This window comes from Silene latifolia, chromosome X (assembly GCF_048544455.1).
Source record: "Silene latifolia isolate original U9 population chromosome X, ASM4854445v1, whole genome shotgun sequence".
NCBI classification, from domain to species: Eukaryota; Viridiplantae; Streptophyta; class Magnoliopsida; order Caryophyllales; family Caryophyllaceae; genus Silene; species Silene latifolia.
The window spans coordinates 13,813,740-13,832,296 of NC_133537.1; the positions used below are offsets into that span (position 1 = coordinate 13,813,740).

The 18,557-nt window shown below is 37.0% G+C and overlaps 2 protein-coding genes across 2 annotated transcripts; one reads left to right on the forward strand and one right to left on the reverse strand.

Annotated features, from left to right (window-relative positions):
- Positions 1-5,910: 5,910 nt before the first annotated feature.
- Positions 5,911-8,065, forward strand: LOC141622948 (multifunctional methyltransferase subunit TRM112 homolog A-like). Its single transcript, XM_074438976.1, has 2 exons — positions 5,911-5,999; positions 7,470-8,065. The coding sequence occupies exon 2, from the start codon at positions 7,520-7,522 to the stop codon at positions 7,886-7,888; it is 369 nt and encodes a 122-aa protein (XP_074295077.1). The 5' UTR covers positions 5,911-5,999; positions 7,470-7,519; the 3' UTR covers positions 7,889-8,065.
- A 4,831-nt stretch (positions 8,066-12,896) lies between these two features.
- LOC141621231 (xyloglucan galactosyltransferase KATAMARI1 homolog) lies at positions 12,897-14,927 on the reverse strand. Its single transcript, XM_074437883.1, has one exon. It carries the CDS (start codon positions 14,925-14,927, stop codon positions 12,897-12,899), a length of 2,031 nt encoding a protein of 676 aa, XP_074293984.1.
- Positions 14,928-18,557: the final 3,630 nt, after the last annotated feature.

Below are 18,557 nucleotides of genomic sequence, written 5' to 3' on the forward strand. Positions count from 1 at the left end.
TGATATTCTATTTGAGGTAATAATATTACTTACGAGTTGTTGTAATAATTGTTTAACTTTCTTATTGTTCCTCGATAATGTTTATAATGTTTTAGTTGTTTTTGTCAATTTGCGGATCGCACGTGCTTTAATGTTTCAGTTTTTCGAGGCCAAAAGAATTAAGGATAACAAGAAACAGCTTGCCTTCCTCCGCAAGATGATGAAGAACATCGACCCATTGATTGCGAGGGCTGGGGATATCATACGTCAGCGAGGACCTCGTCAAACACCCGGTGATGTTGTTTAGCGTAGATCAGATGGTGTGTACACTGATAGCGAGCAAGAGGATGATAAGTAGTCGGGAGACTAGTTTGTGTTTGTTTTCTTTTATGTTGTACGTTTTTGAAGACATTTTTTATGTTGGATGATTATGTTAGTTGACTATTTGAACGTTGTTTATTTCAAAAAACATGACGGTTTTAAATTCTGAAATTTCTTAAATTTCTTAAATTTCTTGAATACATAGCAACTGATGCAAATTCATACATTTCTAGAAATAGTAACTACTTCATGACAATGGCCAACATAATGAAAACAAACAAATACAAGATACACTTGAAATAAAACTTCATCATCTTTGTCATTTCCGAAATCTCCTTTTTTATACCTATCACTTGCTCTTTCATGACATTTCCACTTGATGCATCATCACCTTCATCTTGACATGCTATATTCAACTTTTTTGTTATTGTTAAATGATCTTGATCAACCACGACACAAAATGATCGCAAGGTACGCACTTAAAAAAAGCTTTCTTCGGATTAGTAGTGACGGAAATCTTGATGATATCGTTTCTTTGACAACGATTGCAAATTTGATTCTTAAAATCAAGGCCTTCAATTGGTCGGGTTCCCCACATTGAGGATGATGTTGACATAAGTAAAGATTTGAAGAAGAAAATGGAAGATGATGAAAATGATTGGAAAATAGAAAAGGTTGAAGATGAGTGCAAAATTACAACATTATGTAGATGTTTATATAGGGAAAAATGTGACCGTTATAATTCAAAATAGCCGTTATAATTCAAAAATAGCCGTTATAATTCAAATGTTACCGTTATAATTCAAAATAGCCGTTATAATTCAAAAATAGCCGTTATAATTCAAATGTTACCGTTATAATTCAAAATAACCGTTACAATTCAAAAATAGCCGTTATAATTCAAATTTTACCGTTATAATTCAAAATAACCGCTATAATTCAAAATAGCCGTTATAATTCAAAAATAGCCGTTATAATTCAAAATAACCGTTATAATTCAAAAATAACCGTTACAATTAATAGGTTATAAATAGGCCATTCTATGTCAATTTCAATCACAACATCCAAATCATCTTCACTCACTACAATACTAATTATTCACTCACAACATCCAATCCTAAAATGGTTCTCACAAATGCTCAAAAAATCAGAGTTTATCAAATAAGAATCGATTTAATTGTTCAAAATTTACCAATTCTAATTGAGCGTCTTGAATCAGTGGTTCCCAGTGACACTGTATGGCACATGCTTGAAGAACCTCCAATTGGGACCCTCTCTATAATTTTACAAGGAAACCCGGATCATGTTCTAACTCCAGCAGTTAGAGATGAGGTTGTTTCTGATGAAGTACTAAACGAGAAGATGTGGGAGTTTCGTAGGTTGAAAAGTGATATCTTTACATATTTTGAGCGCATTCTCACCGTGATCGATTACCCAAGACTATCGAGTTATGTCTTTGGTAGAGTGGCAGGGCAAGGAATTCTTTATCTCTACTTGAATGATTTGTTGACTCAATATATGTCTACCCAACCTGAAGAAATTGAGATTCAAGATCATGAAGAAGATAAGGAATCGTCATCTTCATCATCGGAAGATAATTAAGTTCGGGGTTTGGGGTTTGGGGTTTAGGGTTTAAGGTTTGGGATTTGGGGTTTGGGGTTTAGGGTTTAGGGTTTGGGATTTGGGGTTTGGGGTTTAGGGTTTAGGGTTTGCTATTTAGGGTTTGGTATTTGGGGTATGGTATGTTTTAATTATGTTTTTATTGGTTTATGTTTTAATTATGTCAAAACGCGTTTTAAGGAATGTTTTAATTAAAATATGTCAAATTGTGTTTTAAGGATTGTTTTAATTAAATTACGTTTTAAGTCATTTAATCGGATGCAGAAGATAATAAACTACAATAATCGGATAAATAAAATAAAATATAAGGTACAATATTCGGATATATAATATAAAAGATACAATAATCGGACAAATAAAAGCTAAGATGAACTCGCGAAATCGCGCCATACACCTAAACCGATGTCGATACAGGCCATTATAATGAGCTACGCTTGCATCATGTACCCAACAAGGGGCTCTTTGGAGGCATAGGTGACAAGGGGCGTACCGGAGCCGCAAATAGTGGTTTCCCGCATGTAATACCCATAAGACACCATATGGGGTACGTACTCAGGTGGGGGGGGCTCGTAAAGGCAAATAAGTAAAACTACCATTCCAATGTCGCTGACTTTCTCGATCGTCAAATGCAGAAATACAACATATCACCCAATTGTACATCGTAGCATAACCATATAGATCGAAACCGTCCATCCAATGACCCGAGCCACACGGATATCGATCCATAAATGTAATTCTAGCTACCTCCGCATCAAATCTCCCTGGCCCATAAATATGTTCACGGTAAAGGGGACTACAGATTTCCCTAAGTAAATCTGTTCTAGCCATCGTGAAATGAGATTGGTCACCCAACGAAACATGTGAGATAACTCGAAAACCACAATGACCGTCTCGGAAGGATTAAACCACGCTTCTAAATGCTCGTGAAACCATGAAGGCAAAAAGTCACGATAAGGAAAGTACCTCACATGACCAATGGTGTAGTCGACCTCAAGAGGTGCGCAATGCGATGTGCCGAAACTCCCTGTAGTCGTGGTAGCAGTGGTAGACGGTGTACCGGGGCCCGTTTGAGTGGATCGGGGGGTACTATACGGAGTAAAACGAACCGTCGGAGTAGAACGGGGAGTAGACGACGGAGTAACAGGAACCGTCGGAGTAGAACGGGGGGGTACTAGACGGAGTACGTTGGGAAGACGGAGTACCTACTCGAACACGAACCCGTGCATGCTCAACGGCGGACGGATCTCTACGAGTTCCCCTACTCGGACGTCCTCTAGGGTTCTCGTTCACCCGAGGCTCGTTTACATCCTCCTCTTGCGGATGTATCTGAGAGTAAAGGGCATCGAACATGGATGATCTCATACTCGGATCCGCATTCGAATTTCATCGAATAACTCCTCCAATCGATCATCGTCACAAGTCGGCATTGCCTCCAAACCATCGTACTCCAACTTCCTCCAAAATGCATGTAACACATCAACAGGAACCCGAGATCCGTTTCTAGCAATGCGATGAAGTGAACAAGCACATAACAAACCAAGTGTAGTAGCCTTTACACAACCGCAATCGATCATCAAGGCATCTTCCGTCATCTTGGCACCCCTTTCGAATTCTTCACGCAATTCAATGATGGCATTCTTTGATATTTTATAGGAAAGTCTCGGAAAATAATCTCGAATCCCCGTCAACCGCTTCGTTCTAGATAACTCCAACAAGTGTCGGATCTCAACATGTTGCGTTTCCATCAAAGAATGAAACCGAATCCAGATGCTATCAATCGCCGCGGTTTCGCGCTATTGACCATCTCTTCAAATTCGCATGAGCCGACTCAACCCGGGATGTAGAAGTATTCCCAAAATGACTTATCTTGTTCGTTCTATACTTGGCCCATTTTTCCAAGTGCGGGAACCATTGCCTCTCAATATAAGCCGCCACTCCCGCCCATTCCCTTGCCAATTTGCCCCACGCAACATTAAACTTATCTTCGGTCTCCGCCTCGACAACCGCTTGAAACAAAGTACAGGTTACGTGCTTAGCCCAACTATCCTGACCCGTGATATAAAGTGCTTTCGTCTCCACGTTAGAATATATATGCCAAAGACATAGCAAGTGAGACGAATCGGGAAAAACAATGGGGATCGCGTTCAACAAACCTCCCTCGCAATCAGTAACAATAGCATTAGGTTGAACGGCATCATTGAGCGGGGCCTTCGGATTTCCGTAGGACCCACGAGATATTTCTCCTCGGACTCATGCGTCACAAGAGCATACGCGATGACAAAGCTCTTCCCGACGGGTGTGACTCCAACCATCTCAACAAGCGGAAGACGGTATTCATTTGTCTTGTACGTGGAATCGATCTGTACCACATAATAGTATGATCGAAACATCTTAACGGCTTCTGGATGAGCCATGAACACGTGGGTTAGCTCATCGGTCTCGATCGGTGACCCAATAATGAACGTACTTATCTTTGAACCGCAAGTGCTAACATCGTTGTGTCGGGTTTCTCCCATCTCTTTCCTCGGCCCTTACTTTCTGAGAACGATTGTAGATTTGTCGCCGATTAGGTCTTGACTTTTCCGGATTCGCCGATGCAAACCCGCACTAATAATTGCCGGTCTAACGTGAGCTCTAACTTGGGCATCGATATAAGCCAACTCCTCGTCATCAAACTTTGCAAAGTATGTGTCGCCGTCACAATACAACGTTAAACCATGATTATGAAACCCGGATCTCATCACAAGCTGCCACTTATTCTCTTCTAATTCAACAACTTTCATTGAAAATTTGAAATTGCACCACGCGGTAGCCGTGTTACCCCTCATTAAAGAATCGACATCCTTATTTACGGGACCTTTTCCACCCATCCGACAACACAAAATAACGTTGTCTCAAATTCGTGTTACGACCAACTTTCTTGTTGCTTGCTCTTTTTATACCAAACCCGAGTCGGAGCCCGATCTCATATGCCCAATTAAACGCTTCAATACTGGATGCAAAGAACAAGCTAGTCTTAAAATGATCTGAGTAATCAATACCGTCTCCATCGTTAATCACCTGCGCACGCATTTCGATAATTTAGTTATTAATTAATTATTAGCTACGGAACGAGTCGGAGTAAATAAAAAATAATATAAAAATAATACAAAGACGGTAATTAGTTATTTTATACAAAACATGTCGGAAATATTAAAGATAAATTGTTTTATAATATAAAGACGGTATTTAATTATTTTAAATGTTTTATACAAAAAAAGACGGAAATAAATTATTTTAAATGTTTTATACAAAACGAGTCGGAAACAAACAAAAAAAAAAAAAAAAAAAAAAAAAAAAAAAAACACGGGCTGGGCCTTGGACGAAGGATTATTTCGTCAAAACCGTGCCTGGACGAAAAAACCCTTCGTCCATAATGGGCCTTGGACGAAGGATTTTTTCGTCTGGGGCCTGGTTTTGGACGAAAAAAATCCTTCGTCCAAGGCCCATTATGGACGAAGGGTTTTTCCGTCCAAAACCAGGTCTGGACGAAAAAGTTCTTCGTCCAGGCCCAGTTCGTTTATTTATTTATTTTTTTTTTTTTTTCAATTGCATTTTCAAATAAATCCGTCACAAATTCTATCATAATTCCGTCTACATTCATGGCATCTATCCTAATTCGGGATTCAAACGATAATAAAACATAAATTTTTAACAAAACTAAATCGTAAACTAACCTCGTTACTAGCTTCATTGTTGGAATCGTTGTTAAAATCGTTCCGGTTCATGTTGTTAATTACAAAACCCGACTTTTTTTTTTGTTTGAAATATTTTAGTGAGACGGTGACTTGTGTTTTAGTGAGACGGAAATTGCATTTTTGTTTTGAGACGGAAATTGCATTTTGGTGAGACGGATATGGAGTTATGATATGGAGGGCAAACTTGGAAATTTACGTTAATTGTCGACGATATTTAGTAATTTGTCGACGACGTATAGCAGGACCCAATAACTTTTGTTTCTCCCTCCCGAACTCTCAATTGACTAAACCCTAACTCTCTCCTTTGTAAAGCTGCGCTTCATCATCTCCTCTGTAATTAAGGTAATTTTCGATTTTTTTGACGGTTTTTTTTTATTGTTGGTGACAATTGCTTTGATTATTTTTCACTTGATTAGTGTTTTAATGTAAATTTCCACCTGAGCTTTCTGAATGTTATTACGATTTCTGTCATAGGATAGTATGTTTACGTGCCGGAATCAGTAGCGGAACTAGGATTTTTAGTTGAGGGCGAAAAACTAGTACTCGCTCCATCGCATTCATTTGTTTATCTTTTCTATTTTTTATGAGGATTATTTTAATTAAAGATAAACAAATGATTGAGACGGAGGGAGTAATACATAAGGTAAACTAGCAAAAATATCGAGATTTTTAATTAAAACTTTCAATTTCCCCCCTAGCTTTATTGTGCCAGATTGATTAGCTACATTGTAGGCTTGTAGCAATCTCAAGGAAGTTATATAAATTTTTTTTTTTTTAGAATTTGGGAATGCTCGAGTTTAAGGGCACTTTCGAGCTAGTTTGCTTACTGTGTTATATGTCTATCAGCGGCAAAACGATAAAAATGTGAATTTTTGATTTTATCGAAGTTATTCTGTTGCATTCTTAACTCTGAAATATTGATCTGACTCTGGCATTGCTCCTGAATTTAGATTGTAGGTTGATTATACGATGGTCACTATAATTTACTTCCTCCGTTCCAATAATTTGTCTACTTCTCTTACTCTTTGTGAGGGATTTTAATCAAAAGTAAACAAATGAATGAGATGGAGGGGGTAGTAAAAATGTTAAGAGTTTGAGCAAATTGTATTGACGGTATGATTCAGATATGAGGTTTTCAAAGTAGATTAGCTGGATACCCAACAAGGTCTATGAAGGGTTTCCTTTAGATTGGCCATATAGTCATGTCTATGAATGCAAGCTCTGTGCTGCCCCCTTTCTCCGGTTGACGGTTTAGCAAACAAAACAAAAAAGCATGTATGTTTTCACCATCTTGTTAGAGAGATGGTATCAAAATGCCTTGAGAGCGATAAAAGTCTGCTACTGTTGTAAGCTCAATTGATTGATTTTTAGGGATGTTGTAGAGAGCGCATCTAGAGTTATTGAACTAGATAGATCCAGTATTAGTCTGTGAGATAATTCTTGAAATTAGATGGTTTGCTTTATGTTTGAAGAATCAATCATTTTCTTAAGATCTAGAGCCTACGACTTAATACTTAATTCGTTACTGTCCTAGCTGCTTTCCCTTAAGGAGGTCCCATACTCGCATGGATAACTTTATATGGTCTCTGCAGTTACTCGGTGTCTTCTCAATGTCTTTGACTATTATCAACAACATATTCCGTTGTTCAGAGGATTATGCGAGATTAAAATGCTACGGAATTTGTTTATTAATTAATATATTTTAGCCTGTTGAGAAACCAATCTTGGGTGTCTTATGCTGATGTTACACGTACTGCGTCATTAATATGACTGGTATATTTCTAACGTTTTGGATGTGCTTGGGTATTGTAGAAACCATACTTTGCTTCTAGACTGCTGCAAAGTAGGGATAAAAGAGAAAGATGAGGCTGCTAACACACAACATGCTATCGTCAAACATAAAGGGAGTGGTAAACGGGTTCCCTTTGAAAATAGAGGCAGGAAATGTCGTGGAGAAGCAGGTTGATTTGAACATTGACTTTCTTAAGAACATTTTCTCCAAGATTGAGTGGAAGGCCTTCGTTGATGCTGCCAAGACGTTGGGGTACTCTGAACTTCCAGAAGATGCCGAGTCTTCTCTACTCGACAACCAAGATTTTGCCGGCAAATTCCACCATGCTTTGCTCGAGCTTCACCTTGAAGAAGGTGCCCTCATTTGCCCGGAAACTGGACGCAAGTTCCCTGTTACCAAGGGCATCCCAAATATGCTTCTTCATGAGGACGAAGTTTGATTATTCAGTGTCTTTGTTAGATATATGCTCTCTGTTTGAAAACGCGCTCCCTAAAAGCTAAGATGTTAGGTTTGTTTGCCAGTTTAGTGGTCTGTATGTTATATTTCACTGAACACAGATGCCGCGTCTCAAATTTAAATCCGAAATATTTTTGAAATGGCTCCTCATTTTATTTTATTTTGGCGTGGAGAGGGTTAGACGTGTGCAACTTTTACCTTAATGATAACAATATGGACGACAAATAGATGACCTATGATAAACATCGACTCAAGTTTTGCGAGTGATGGTTAATTAGAACAACTAGCTTAATGAATCATTTTGCTGATGTCCACAAGGTTGGTTCGTGTAATGTCTTCAAAGGGCTTGTGGCGCCCGTTTTGAAGACGACAGATTTTGAATACTCCCTCTGTCCCGGTCATTTGTTGTCTTTTTCCATTTTTGGGTGTCTCAGTCATTTGTTGTCCTTTTTATTTTTAGAATGAATTTGATGAGTAATTTGATCATTTACACTAGATTTATTCCACTTGTCATTTAGTAATTGACCCCCTCCCCTTTTTTTGGTCTTTGTGCCAAAACCAAAGGACAACAAATGACCGGGACGGAGGGAGTACCATTCAGTGACCTTTTGGAAACACGAATAGTATAGGATGGGTATAATCAAAGCCTTGCAACTAATCACACCACATTGCGGAGAAACCCACAAGGCCGAGAAAACAGATTTCTATGTACTACAGCTGATATATTCAACTCCAGCTCAGGTAAAACAAACTCCTATGAAAAACTGGCAGGAGAAAAAAAATGAACACGAAATGATCAAACAGATTCCCAAAGTGGAGTATCATTTTCATTTGTTTACTACTGGTATTGGCTGCTTGCTGCTCCGGTCCGAAATTCTGGAGACCAACATCAGCGCAAAAATCATCATCATACTGTAGTACTATACATGAGATGAGATACGTCCATGAACCCACCGTCTGCCTAAACTTGATAGAGATTTCTGTAAATGACATTCGACATAGTCAATTTAAACATGCAATTGAATTCCAAAAAAACAATGAGAATTTCAACTACAAAATTCGCGCGAATGTGTAATGTGTGGTGTGTGGATAATGTGCAATTTACACCCAACGACTTGGTTTGTTTGTTTGGTGTCGTATCTTAAGATTTTTGTGTTATGTTGTTGTGGGCGAAATCGAAATGATAACTTCTCGAGTTATGGCCATTAGCTAATCGATATCTTATTTTCAAAAGTTAGTTGACGTGAGTGATAAAAATTCTTATTTATGCTTTATTAGATCGATTTCTAACTTTGTTAATAATATAAATTTTTTAAATCTGATAAGGGTTTATTTATTAAACTAACAAGATATTTTATATGGGTTTGTTGTATCAATGTCGGCGGAAGATACTTTTGTAGAAAAAAAAGGGGGTTTTCTAAAATATGCCCAATATGCACATGTTAAGATGTTAAGAAAGAAAAGATTTACATCAATAATTCTCTAAGGCCTCGTTTGGTTGTCATACGGGAATTAATATCCCATGATTTTACAAAACACGTGAATTGGCCAATTCATGTGAATTGGCCAATTCATGTGAATTGCCCAAAACTCGTTTGGTTGACATCCTGGAATTAAATTGACACAGGAGTTTCCAATTACATAGGGAGGGCTAGGTAATTAAACTCCTCCATTATGGAGGAGTTGGGAATTCATGGGAAAAAGAAAATCCCATGATTTGGGGTAACCAAACATCCCTCATTTTTCCAAATCATGGGATTTTCCAATTCACCCATTTTTAAGAGGGCAACCAAAGGAGACCTAAGGGGTTGTTTGGTTGCCTTCTAAATTCATAGGAATTGGAAAATCATGGGAAGTAGGTAAATGAAGGTTTGTTTGGTTGCCCAATTCATGGGAAGTAGAACTTCCTATGGAACTCCAATTCCTACATAATGTAGGAAGTCACTTACCTAGCCCCCCTAAGTAAGTGGGAGTTCCTACATGAATTCAAGTTCCTACATCCAACCAAACAAGATTTCTATAATTCACATGATTTTCAACTTCATATGAATTTAATCTTTCCGGGAATTCTATCTTCCCATGGTGAACCAAAATAATGAGTGGTTTGGATTTCAATTTCTCATGATATATTGATGTAAATTTTTTTTTTTTAGCATCTTAACATGTGCCTATTTGACACATTTTAGAAAAACCCAAAAAAAAAAAGAAATTATCTCACTTGTTAAAGATTTAATTAGAAAATAATACTAGTAATTTAGTTGCATCTATGGTCTATCGGAAGTGAAACCTAGGTATATTGCTTGGAAGGCAATTATTCTAACCAATGGACTATGCAATCTTTCTTTATCCGTTTTTAGATTAAAACAGTTTAAATAACAATTCACCAATAGATGGGACAAACTTTTCCTAATTCTTGGACACTTTGTTTTTTTGTCTCGTCTATCCTGTTTGACTCGTTTTATGTTTACAAGAATTTGTATTCATTTATAGCTATCTAAAGACATCTCCTCTTTGGATTGTTTTATGTTCAAAGAGAATTGGATGGAGAGGCATGGTTACTTGTCAACAAGGGCATACATACACAATTATGCAAGTGTTCTTGTTAATTCAACATGGCTATGCATTCTTCGTTTTATGGCCTCTAAAGACACATACATGCTCTCAAGGCTACAATATCTTCTTGTGATTGTTGGTCGTGGCCATGGCTATAAAGTTCCATACCTATTCAGAGAATCGACTCGATTTGTGTTTGAAACAAGAATGGGACTTTTATTGTATTGCTTGTTATGTACTCCGTATGTTGGTAGGAGGATGTACTTCGAAAGACTTGGGACAAACACATGCCTAACCAAAAATTAACACCTAATTAGCTTTTCTAATACATTGCATACATATCCCTTATTTAAAGGTTTATTACTTTATGTAAAAACTCGGCTACGACTCTGAAACTCTCTTCACCCTCCTTACGCATTTCACTTCTATTTAGTGTGCATCGAGCTCCTTCTTCCAGTTCTTCTATATGCTTGTATACTTTTATTACTGGTAATTCATTGAGCGTTGACTCATTAACATCATCTCGGGTTACTTCTACTCTAATAAATTTCAGATCATCTCTTACCTGCAAGTAGAATCGAGAGACTCTATGAAAGTCCCGAATAATTTGTTCATTATCTTTTTCACTTTCATAAAACAAAACAATAAAGTCCAAATTCGGAGTCCTCTCGAATTCCGCCAACTGTTCCAATGACATAACTTCAACCAAATCTTTCGTGTTATATGTTTCTCCATTCGCCAAATATATAGGTACTACAGGATGAAATACAACCCATTTGTCAACAGGTTGAGAAGAATTTCGCAACACGTAAATATAATCTTTCTCGCCAGAATCATCTCCTATAGAAGTTTTTAACTGCCAATAGTACTTGATCGATTTGTTAGGGAAAGCATAAAAACCAAAACCTACTAACAACATTGAATGATTGTTCGCATTTTTGGCCTTTTGCATTAGATACGGATCAACCAGTCCCCCGTTATAACAACTGAAAAGTGATGGCGGACAATTTAAGGAAACTACAACTGGTTGCCTTATCAGATAGCTTTTTATATGAGCATCGCAATTTGGAACTGTCTCCCATTCGTCAATTTGGTAACGATGGCCATTTTCCGATTTCCCCTTAACTAATTCAGCATTTAAATCAATAGGCATCACGGAATCCTCAACAATTCCTTCTTTTACAATCCACTCAAAAGCCATCGGGGCCGTGTATCCTTTGCTATTAATATCGTGACAATTTTTGATCACTTCCATTGCCGACAATTTAGGAATATTAGCACCAGTTTTCAAGTTGATAACTGCACGAGTCGCTTCCGAAACAGTTAAGCCATAACATACACAATTTTCCTCTTGATGTACCATATGATTAGGACATAGGGCACTTTCACTATAGACAGAACAAGGCCAAGAAAATTCGTCAACACGGATTGCGCCGGATGTATCTATTAGATAGTTTAACGTCCTATTACTTGCCATTCTCTTACGTAGCTACCTTTATGTGAGACGTCCGCCTCAATAGAAAAAAAAAGAAGAGAGACGGAGTATTTCGACGAATACTAACAAGAATTATGAGATATAGAAGATATAAAATATAGAAAGACTAGAGTTTTAGAGGATCTCAAAAATATACTCTATATTATGTTACTTGGAAATCAAGTGTAATAATATAATACTAACAAAGTTATAGAAAGAATAATAGGAAAATATCCTTTATAAATTGAAAAGATATGCTCACATGTCACAATTCACAGCCTTATTTTCCTTGGTACCTAAGTTTATTGAAATCACAATTTAAAAAAAAAAGTGGTAGGATAGAGTTTAGTGGTTAAAAGTTGGGTGAAATTCCAAGGAGACACGGGTTCAAGCCTCCCGAAGGTAGTGGTTGCGGGTTCCCTCGTCACAAAAAATAAATAATGATTAAAGATAAAATGAGTACATTTATTAAGTAAATAGGTACGAAATTACTATGCCATGATAAACAACAAAAGGATCACGAAATACAAATAAAAGGGTACGGAAGATCCGTCTCTCAGTAATTTATTGAAAGACCGTCTCTCATAAGTTTTAGTGATTTTCCTTGATGATCGAATTGAACTGAATTGTCATGCTTGCTGGTTGTTCAATGCTAATATCCACAATCCATGTATCACAAATTATAGAACATAATAAGACCGGTTTTACCGTGTGAGACACTCCATTTATGTGAAAGAATCATTCATCTATTACTAATAAATGATGATTAAATGAATTGTATCGTTTTTACGTAATGAGACCGTCTCATAGTGTAAAACCGTCTCATGCAATAGTTACGTACTATCCATGCATAAGATGCAGATGCATTGATCAAATGTCAAGAAAGACTAAAGTAATGAACTGTACTTGGTTGTTACTGAAATTGTAAAATACAAATTTGAAAACAAAAATTAATTTTATAATCTTAGAAATTTGTGAAATTCCTAGTATCAAATGATCCAGAAAAGTAAGGATCCCATTCATGTTCCTCTAATTTTCCAAGCCATCTATACTTCCAAGATTGCGTCTCATCATACTCGAAACTGTCACTTTTTCCTGCCTTCATATCGTCTTTGATCCTCTCTACTCTGTGGAGCACCCCTTTTATCGTTTCATCAAACGCGTCTTCTAATGTCTCAAGTCTGCACCTTGGATCAGCATATACTATCTTTGGTATTAACTTTATGATTTGTTCCCTCATTTCGACAACTTTCTGTGGCGGTATCTTCTCCAACACGGTTTGTATGCTTACTTTTCCGTCTCTTATGTCATACATAGAGATAAATACTGAGTATTTAGTGAAGTCGTGAGGGAAATGCCATAAGTATTGGATGTAAGCTGAACCTGGATGGAAGAAAACAGGAATGCAACCTGCAAGAATCGAGTCGAATGTTGATCTCCTAGTGTATGAATCCCCTGGAGGTTGCAAACAAAATTCAGCATTTTGGAATGTCTTCATTAATTCCGCCGGTTTATGGCACTTGTTTTTCCAATTATTGCAATGTATCATCATACATTTTCTTGACTTTTCGCATTGGTTTATCAACTGGTTCCTGATTGAGTCGGGTCTGTCGGGTCTTGGAGCTCCGGCAAAGCAAAACAAGTTTTTTCTTTTCTGTCTTCTCATCCGATTTTGCCATTCAAACACTTCATCGTCATTTCCCGGGTGAAAATAAGTAGGGTAAGGTATTCCGAAATCATTATTATTCCACGGTGATGACTCGATTACCAAACCCGTCATGTTTTTTACTTCCGGTAAATAAAGAAATTTAGTCCCCCAGTCGGGATCCTTTGAATTTGCTGACCGCCTAAAATCCCAAGTAATCCGACCTGCAACAAAGAAATGGTCTCTACCTGACCATCTCTTCCACTCGGGCTTCCTCTTCAAAAGCTTCACGAGCTCAAACCCGCTTGAATCCCTTACATTCGAGTCTGTATTCCACAAATGTCGCGCCACATCAAGCCCCGTGTAAAATGGGACAAAGATAGCCGATGCTTTAGATGAATCAGTTGTCAAACAATCATATTGTTTCATTCTATTATGAAAAATCACCTCTAGTAAGAACTGATTTGTAGCAAACCACCCGTGTTCAGAAAAAACTCGGTCCGAGTTAGGAAGACTAGGGCCTAACCCGAAATTCCTCACATATTGGCACATATCCATCCACAAGTCAAGAGATTTGCAATCCCTTAGTAAATCCAAGTTAAATCTTCTAGGAAGAGTATGTATGTATACGTACCGGCCTGAACATGACTTTTCATCATACGTCCTTTCCGTGACACACTTCCTTGGTGGCGGAGGTGGTGGAGACGGTGGTGGTGGTGGAGGTGGTGGCGGTGGAGGGGATAAATTTACGTTTCCCTCCACCGCCTTATTCAATTCTTGTCTCGGATTAGACTCAAAACTCCCTTGTTGCATGCTTGGCAAATTCTTAGGCCTCCTCCTTTTGGGTTTCCCTTTTCTTTTTCGCTTCTTCGGAATCGGATTTTGTTGTGTTATTTCATTTGGTACCACCTTTGTCTTTGTATTTTCTTCACTTGGTTGATCATGTTCATGCTCATGATCTATAAGATCGTGTATATTCACATTTAATAACCTATCAATTTCCTCATCATCTTTTTCCCCTGTTTTTTCCTCTGCTTTTTTATCCAATATTTCTTCTTGTACATTTTCACTATTATTAATATTAATTTGATCATTATTTATAGTGTCATTAGTGTTAATATTGTAATTCGGATTTGATATAACATGAACAGGTTCTACATAATCTAAATAATATACATAATATTTTGCTAATGATGCTACACTTTTAATCAAAGAAGTATAATTAAGACAAATTAAAACTAACCATATTGTGAATAATGACATAACTATTACCCAAATTTTGCTCCTAAATATTCCCATGGCTGATTTCTTAACTTGTAACGGGTCGCGTCGCGGTTTCCGATTTATCATCTACCTTAACAAGATGAGTTAAATTGCAGTTTTTGGAGGACATAAGATTTGGTTCAGTTGTATCATGAATGATAAAAATGACTATGTAAGGGAAATAATAAAAGGAGTTACAATTATGGGAATTTTGTAATAATTTTGGAAATGTGTGATATGTGTGTATTGGCATTATGAATTTGCTTAATTTTCTGTTTTTTGGATCTTGAATTTAAGCAAAAAAATAGTGAAGTGAGCTGAATAATTCAATGTACATTGTATTTTGTATCAAACTTGACAAACATGTAATTACCTTTTTTTGTAACTAATGGTGTACGTAGTACTGAAGACACTTGATTAAAAGATGAGAGCCTTTATCACTCACATCAGTCATCTTTAATAAGTAAATAATAAACTTATTTACATAATATTCTTAACATATTCTAAAATTATATGCGTCTTAAGTTTAAAATACGGGGAAGTGGTAAACTAGCCCCTTAAGTTTGTATCAATGTGAGAATAACCTCCTTAACTTTATTTTGGTGTAAACAACCCCCATGACTTTGTAATAAAGTGAAATCAAGACCCTTTTACTTTTCCGATCAAAATCTCGCCGGATTGTTAATTTATCACCAATATTACGTATAATTGCTCATAATTTAACACCGAGATTTGGGTGCAACCTTTACAAAATTAAATTGCTACGTCCGTAAACAACTGGCTCGAGGAAAACAAGGAAAGTTGATATTGATATCGCCTCTTTGAGAATGGAATGTCATGACATCATTTAGTTTAAATCTCTGAATCATCTGTAACAATGGAACTCTCCTCGCTCGCTTATTTAAGAATAAATTTATTTATTTGGCAAAGTTGAGAAAAGGAAAAAAGAAGTGATAATGTTGGTGTTGAGTGTTCTAGGTTAGACAAGACGAAGGAGTGGTAGGACATATGAATTGTTGGATAATGTGCTAAAATAAGGCGTATATATCTTGCGGATACATGCATTTGTATAAATATATAGAGTAGAAAGGGTGAAAATTATATGTAATATGTACAATATATGAGATATTGGTGAGAAATTGGCAATCCGACGAGATTTTGACCTTAAAAGTAGAAGGGGGCCTGATTTCACTTTAGAGCAAAGTTAAGGGGGCTGTTTACACCAGAGTAAAGTTAAGGGGATTATTCTCACATTGATGCAAACTTAAGGGGCTAGTTTACCACTTTCCTGGTTTAAAATAGGTCGGATACTACCTCATGAAGGCAGATGATATAGGAGTTTGTTCTAGGCATTTTACTTTTTTGGTTCATCCATCTATTTGTCCCGTTTAACTATTTAAAATCAATGTATCCGTCTTAAAATAAGAAATTGTAATTGTGATTGTGATTGGATACAAATAAATTTGTATGGTTTTATGCCTATTTTCTACCACTTTAGACTTTAGAGTGATTTATGTCTTTTACTTAGGTTCTAGATGGATTTGTCTAAACTATAAGTAGATGTAAGAAAACCGTGTATCTCGGTTTGGTATGAAGAAAGGAGTGAATGTTATTCTTATTTTATAACTCGCGGATTTATAAGAGATAATATCATATTCATATAATGTGACTAATTTAAGTGACTTTATGTTTTAGGATATTAATATAATGTGAGTGAAACTAATATTAATATGGGTTAGTATCATTAAAAAAAGATGCTAAAATGTAAGTCCAACTACTAATATAGTCATTTGTTTTTGTTGAGTGATATTTTATTTTAATTAAAGGTAAAAAAAAATTATTGAAATGAAGAAAGTATTTAATAAGAAAACATAGAGAATTTCCATAAATAAAGTAAGTCTACTAATTGCGACGAGTAGACCTGGCAAACAGATCGGGTCGTGTTGGGTTCGTGTTCGTGTTACATGTAAACGGGTCACAAACCCTCCAACCCAAACCCGACCCAATTAAATATCATGTCGTGTTCGTGTCGACCCACTTACATAAATGGGTCATCAAGCCTCAACCCTAACCCGTTAATTTCGTGTCGGGTTCGTGTCGGGTTTTCGTGTCATGTCCATATTTGGAAAGTTTAAGTATATTTATGTGATAGAGATCGCAAAAATTAGGATTAATTTAGTCAACAAGTCATTCGTGTCGGGTTCGTGTTTAGAGAGCTCAACTCAAACCCAGCCCACTTAAATATCGTGTCGTGTTCGTGTCGACCCACTTACATAAATGGATCATTGAGCCTCAACCCAAACCCATTAATTTCGTATCGGGTTCGTGTCGTGTTTTCGTGTCGTATCATGGTTTGCCAGCTCTAGCGACGAGTGTGTATACATTAAGTTTATCGAGTACTAGCAAGTTAAATAGACACTCATTGGATGGATAATTGAGTGCCCGGTAGGTATAAATATTCACGTAAATGGATACTCACTAGATGGCGAAGCGGTTACATATGTACCTCAAGCTGATGGTGTATTGGTGTAGCACCCCTCATTCACTGGGAAGCTTTTAACAATGCCTTCCTAGCAAACGACAAGGCTACCATCTCGGTTTCCCAAGATAATGAGTACAAGACTACAAACCAACTATTTAGAAAAACAATTATTATAAATAAGTTTAAGCGTTAAGTGAAATGTAAATACAAATCCAACACACTTCCAAAATTACAAACCCAAAATAAAATACTCAAAACCATAACAAAATTCTATCAAGACTAATATGAGACCAGGTGAACACTCTCTAGGTGAAAAACTGCTCCAAGCCTCCAACCTGTCGTCTAGAAAACAACTCCACCTGTCAAATCAACTGATCTCCTATGACCGAAAATAGCATATGGTTCACCAAAATTTTTGAAAACATTTAAAGGTCAGTCTCAATAATACAAGTGCTCGCGAGATGATATGTATATATGAATATGGAATGCAAGGAATGAAACACACATGTCATAAATCTCCTCCAAACCTGACTCCAACTTCACCTCCACTCGGTGAAGACATCGCAACACCGCCACCACCCCGCCGAACCCGCATCCCGAAAAAATATCTGCATCGCAACACGGTATACCGAGCCCGGTTCGCGACCCGGACCCCTGCCAGATTCGCATCGCAACACGAATCCCTCCTCCTCAAATCATTAACGTGCACGTCCTCCTTGAAGTGGGAAACTTCAAGGAGCGACCCAGGCGTGAGACTGTTTCTCGAACCACCTCACTCTCCTTACCACCACAACACTACCACAACTCAAGCAACATCCACAATATGCAACACAATATATGCCAAGTATATCATTTTCACATGTATAATGAATACCAAGTATGCCATGACTTTATGTACCAACAATTACCACAATCTTTTAAGACACAATTGTCAATTCTCATCATATGATGCAATTCTAATAATTAATATGAAATTAACAACGATAAGGATATATGAAAACATTCATATTATCGAAAACCGAGTATAGAAACCCTACCTCTTAGCAGATCTACAAATACAAGCGCAAATACTAGAAGTCCTCCTCTACGAAGTCTCTTCCTACAAATAATCAAGCAATTTTTATCACAAACATGTCCTACAACAGTATAATACATATAATCCCTTATTATAACTATCTAATTATACAAATTCCCAATTAAAACATCAAAAGACAAAACCCCCAATTCCCCCCAAA

Bases quoted from the DNA above. Each gene is read 5' to 3' on its own strand.
- LOC141622948 (XM_074438976.1), top strand. From the start codon at position 7,520: ATGAGGCTGCTAACACACAACATGCTATCGTCAAACATAAAGGGAGTG.
- LOC141621231 (XM_074437883.1), bottom strand. From the start codon at position 14,927: ATGATAAATCGGAAACCGCGACGCGACCCGTTACAAGTTAAGAAATCA.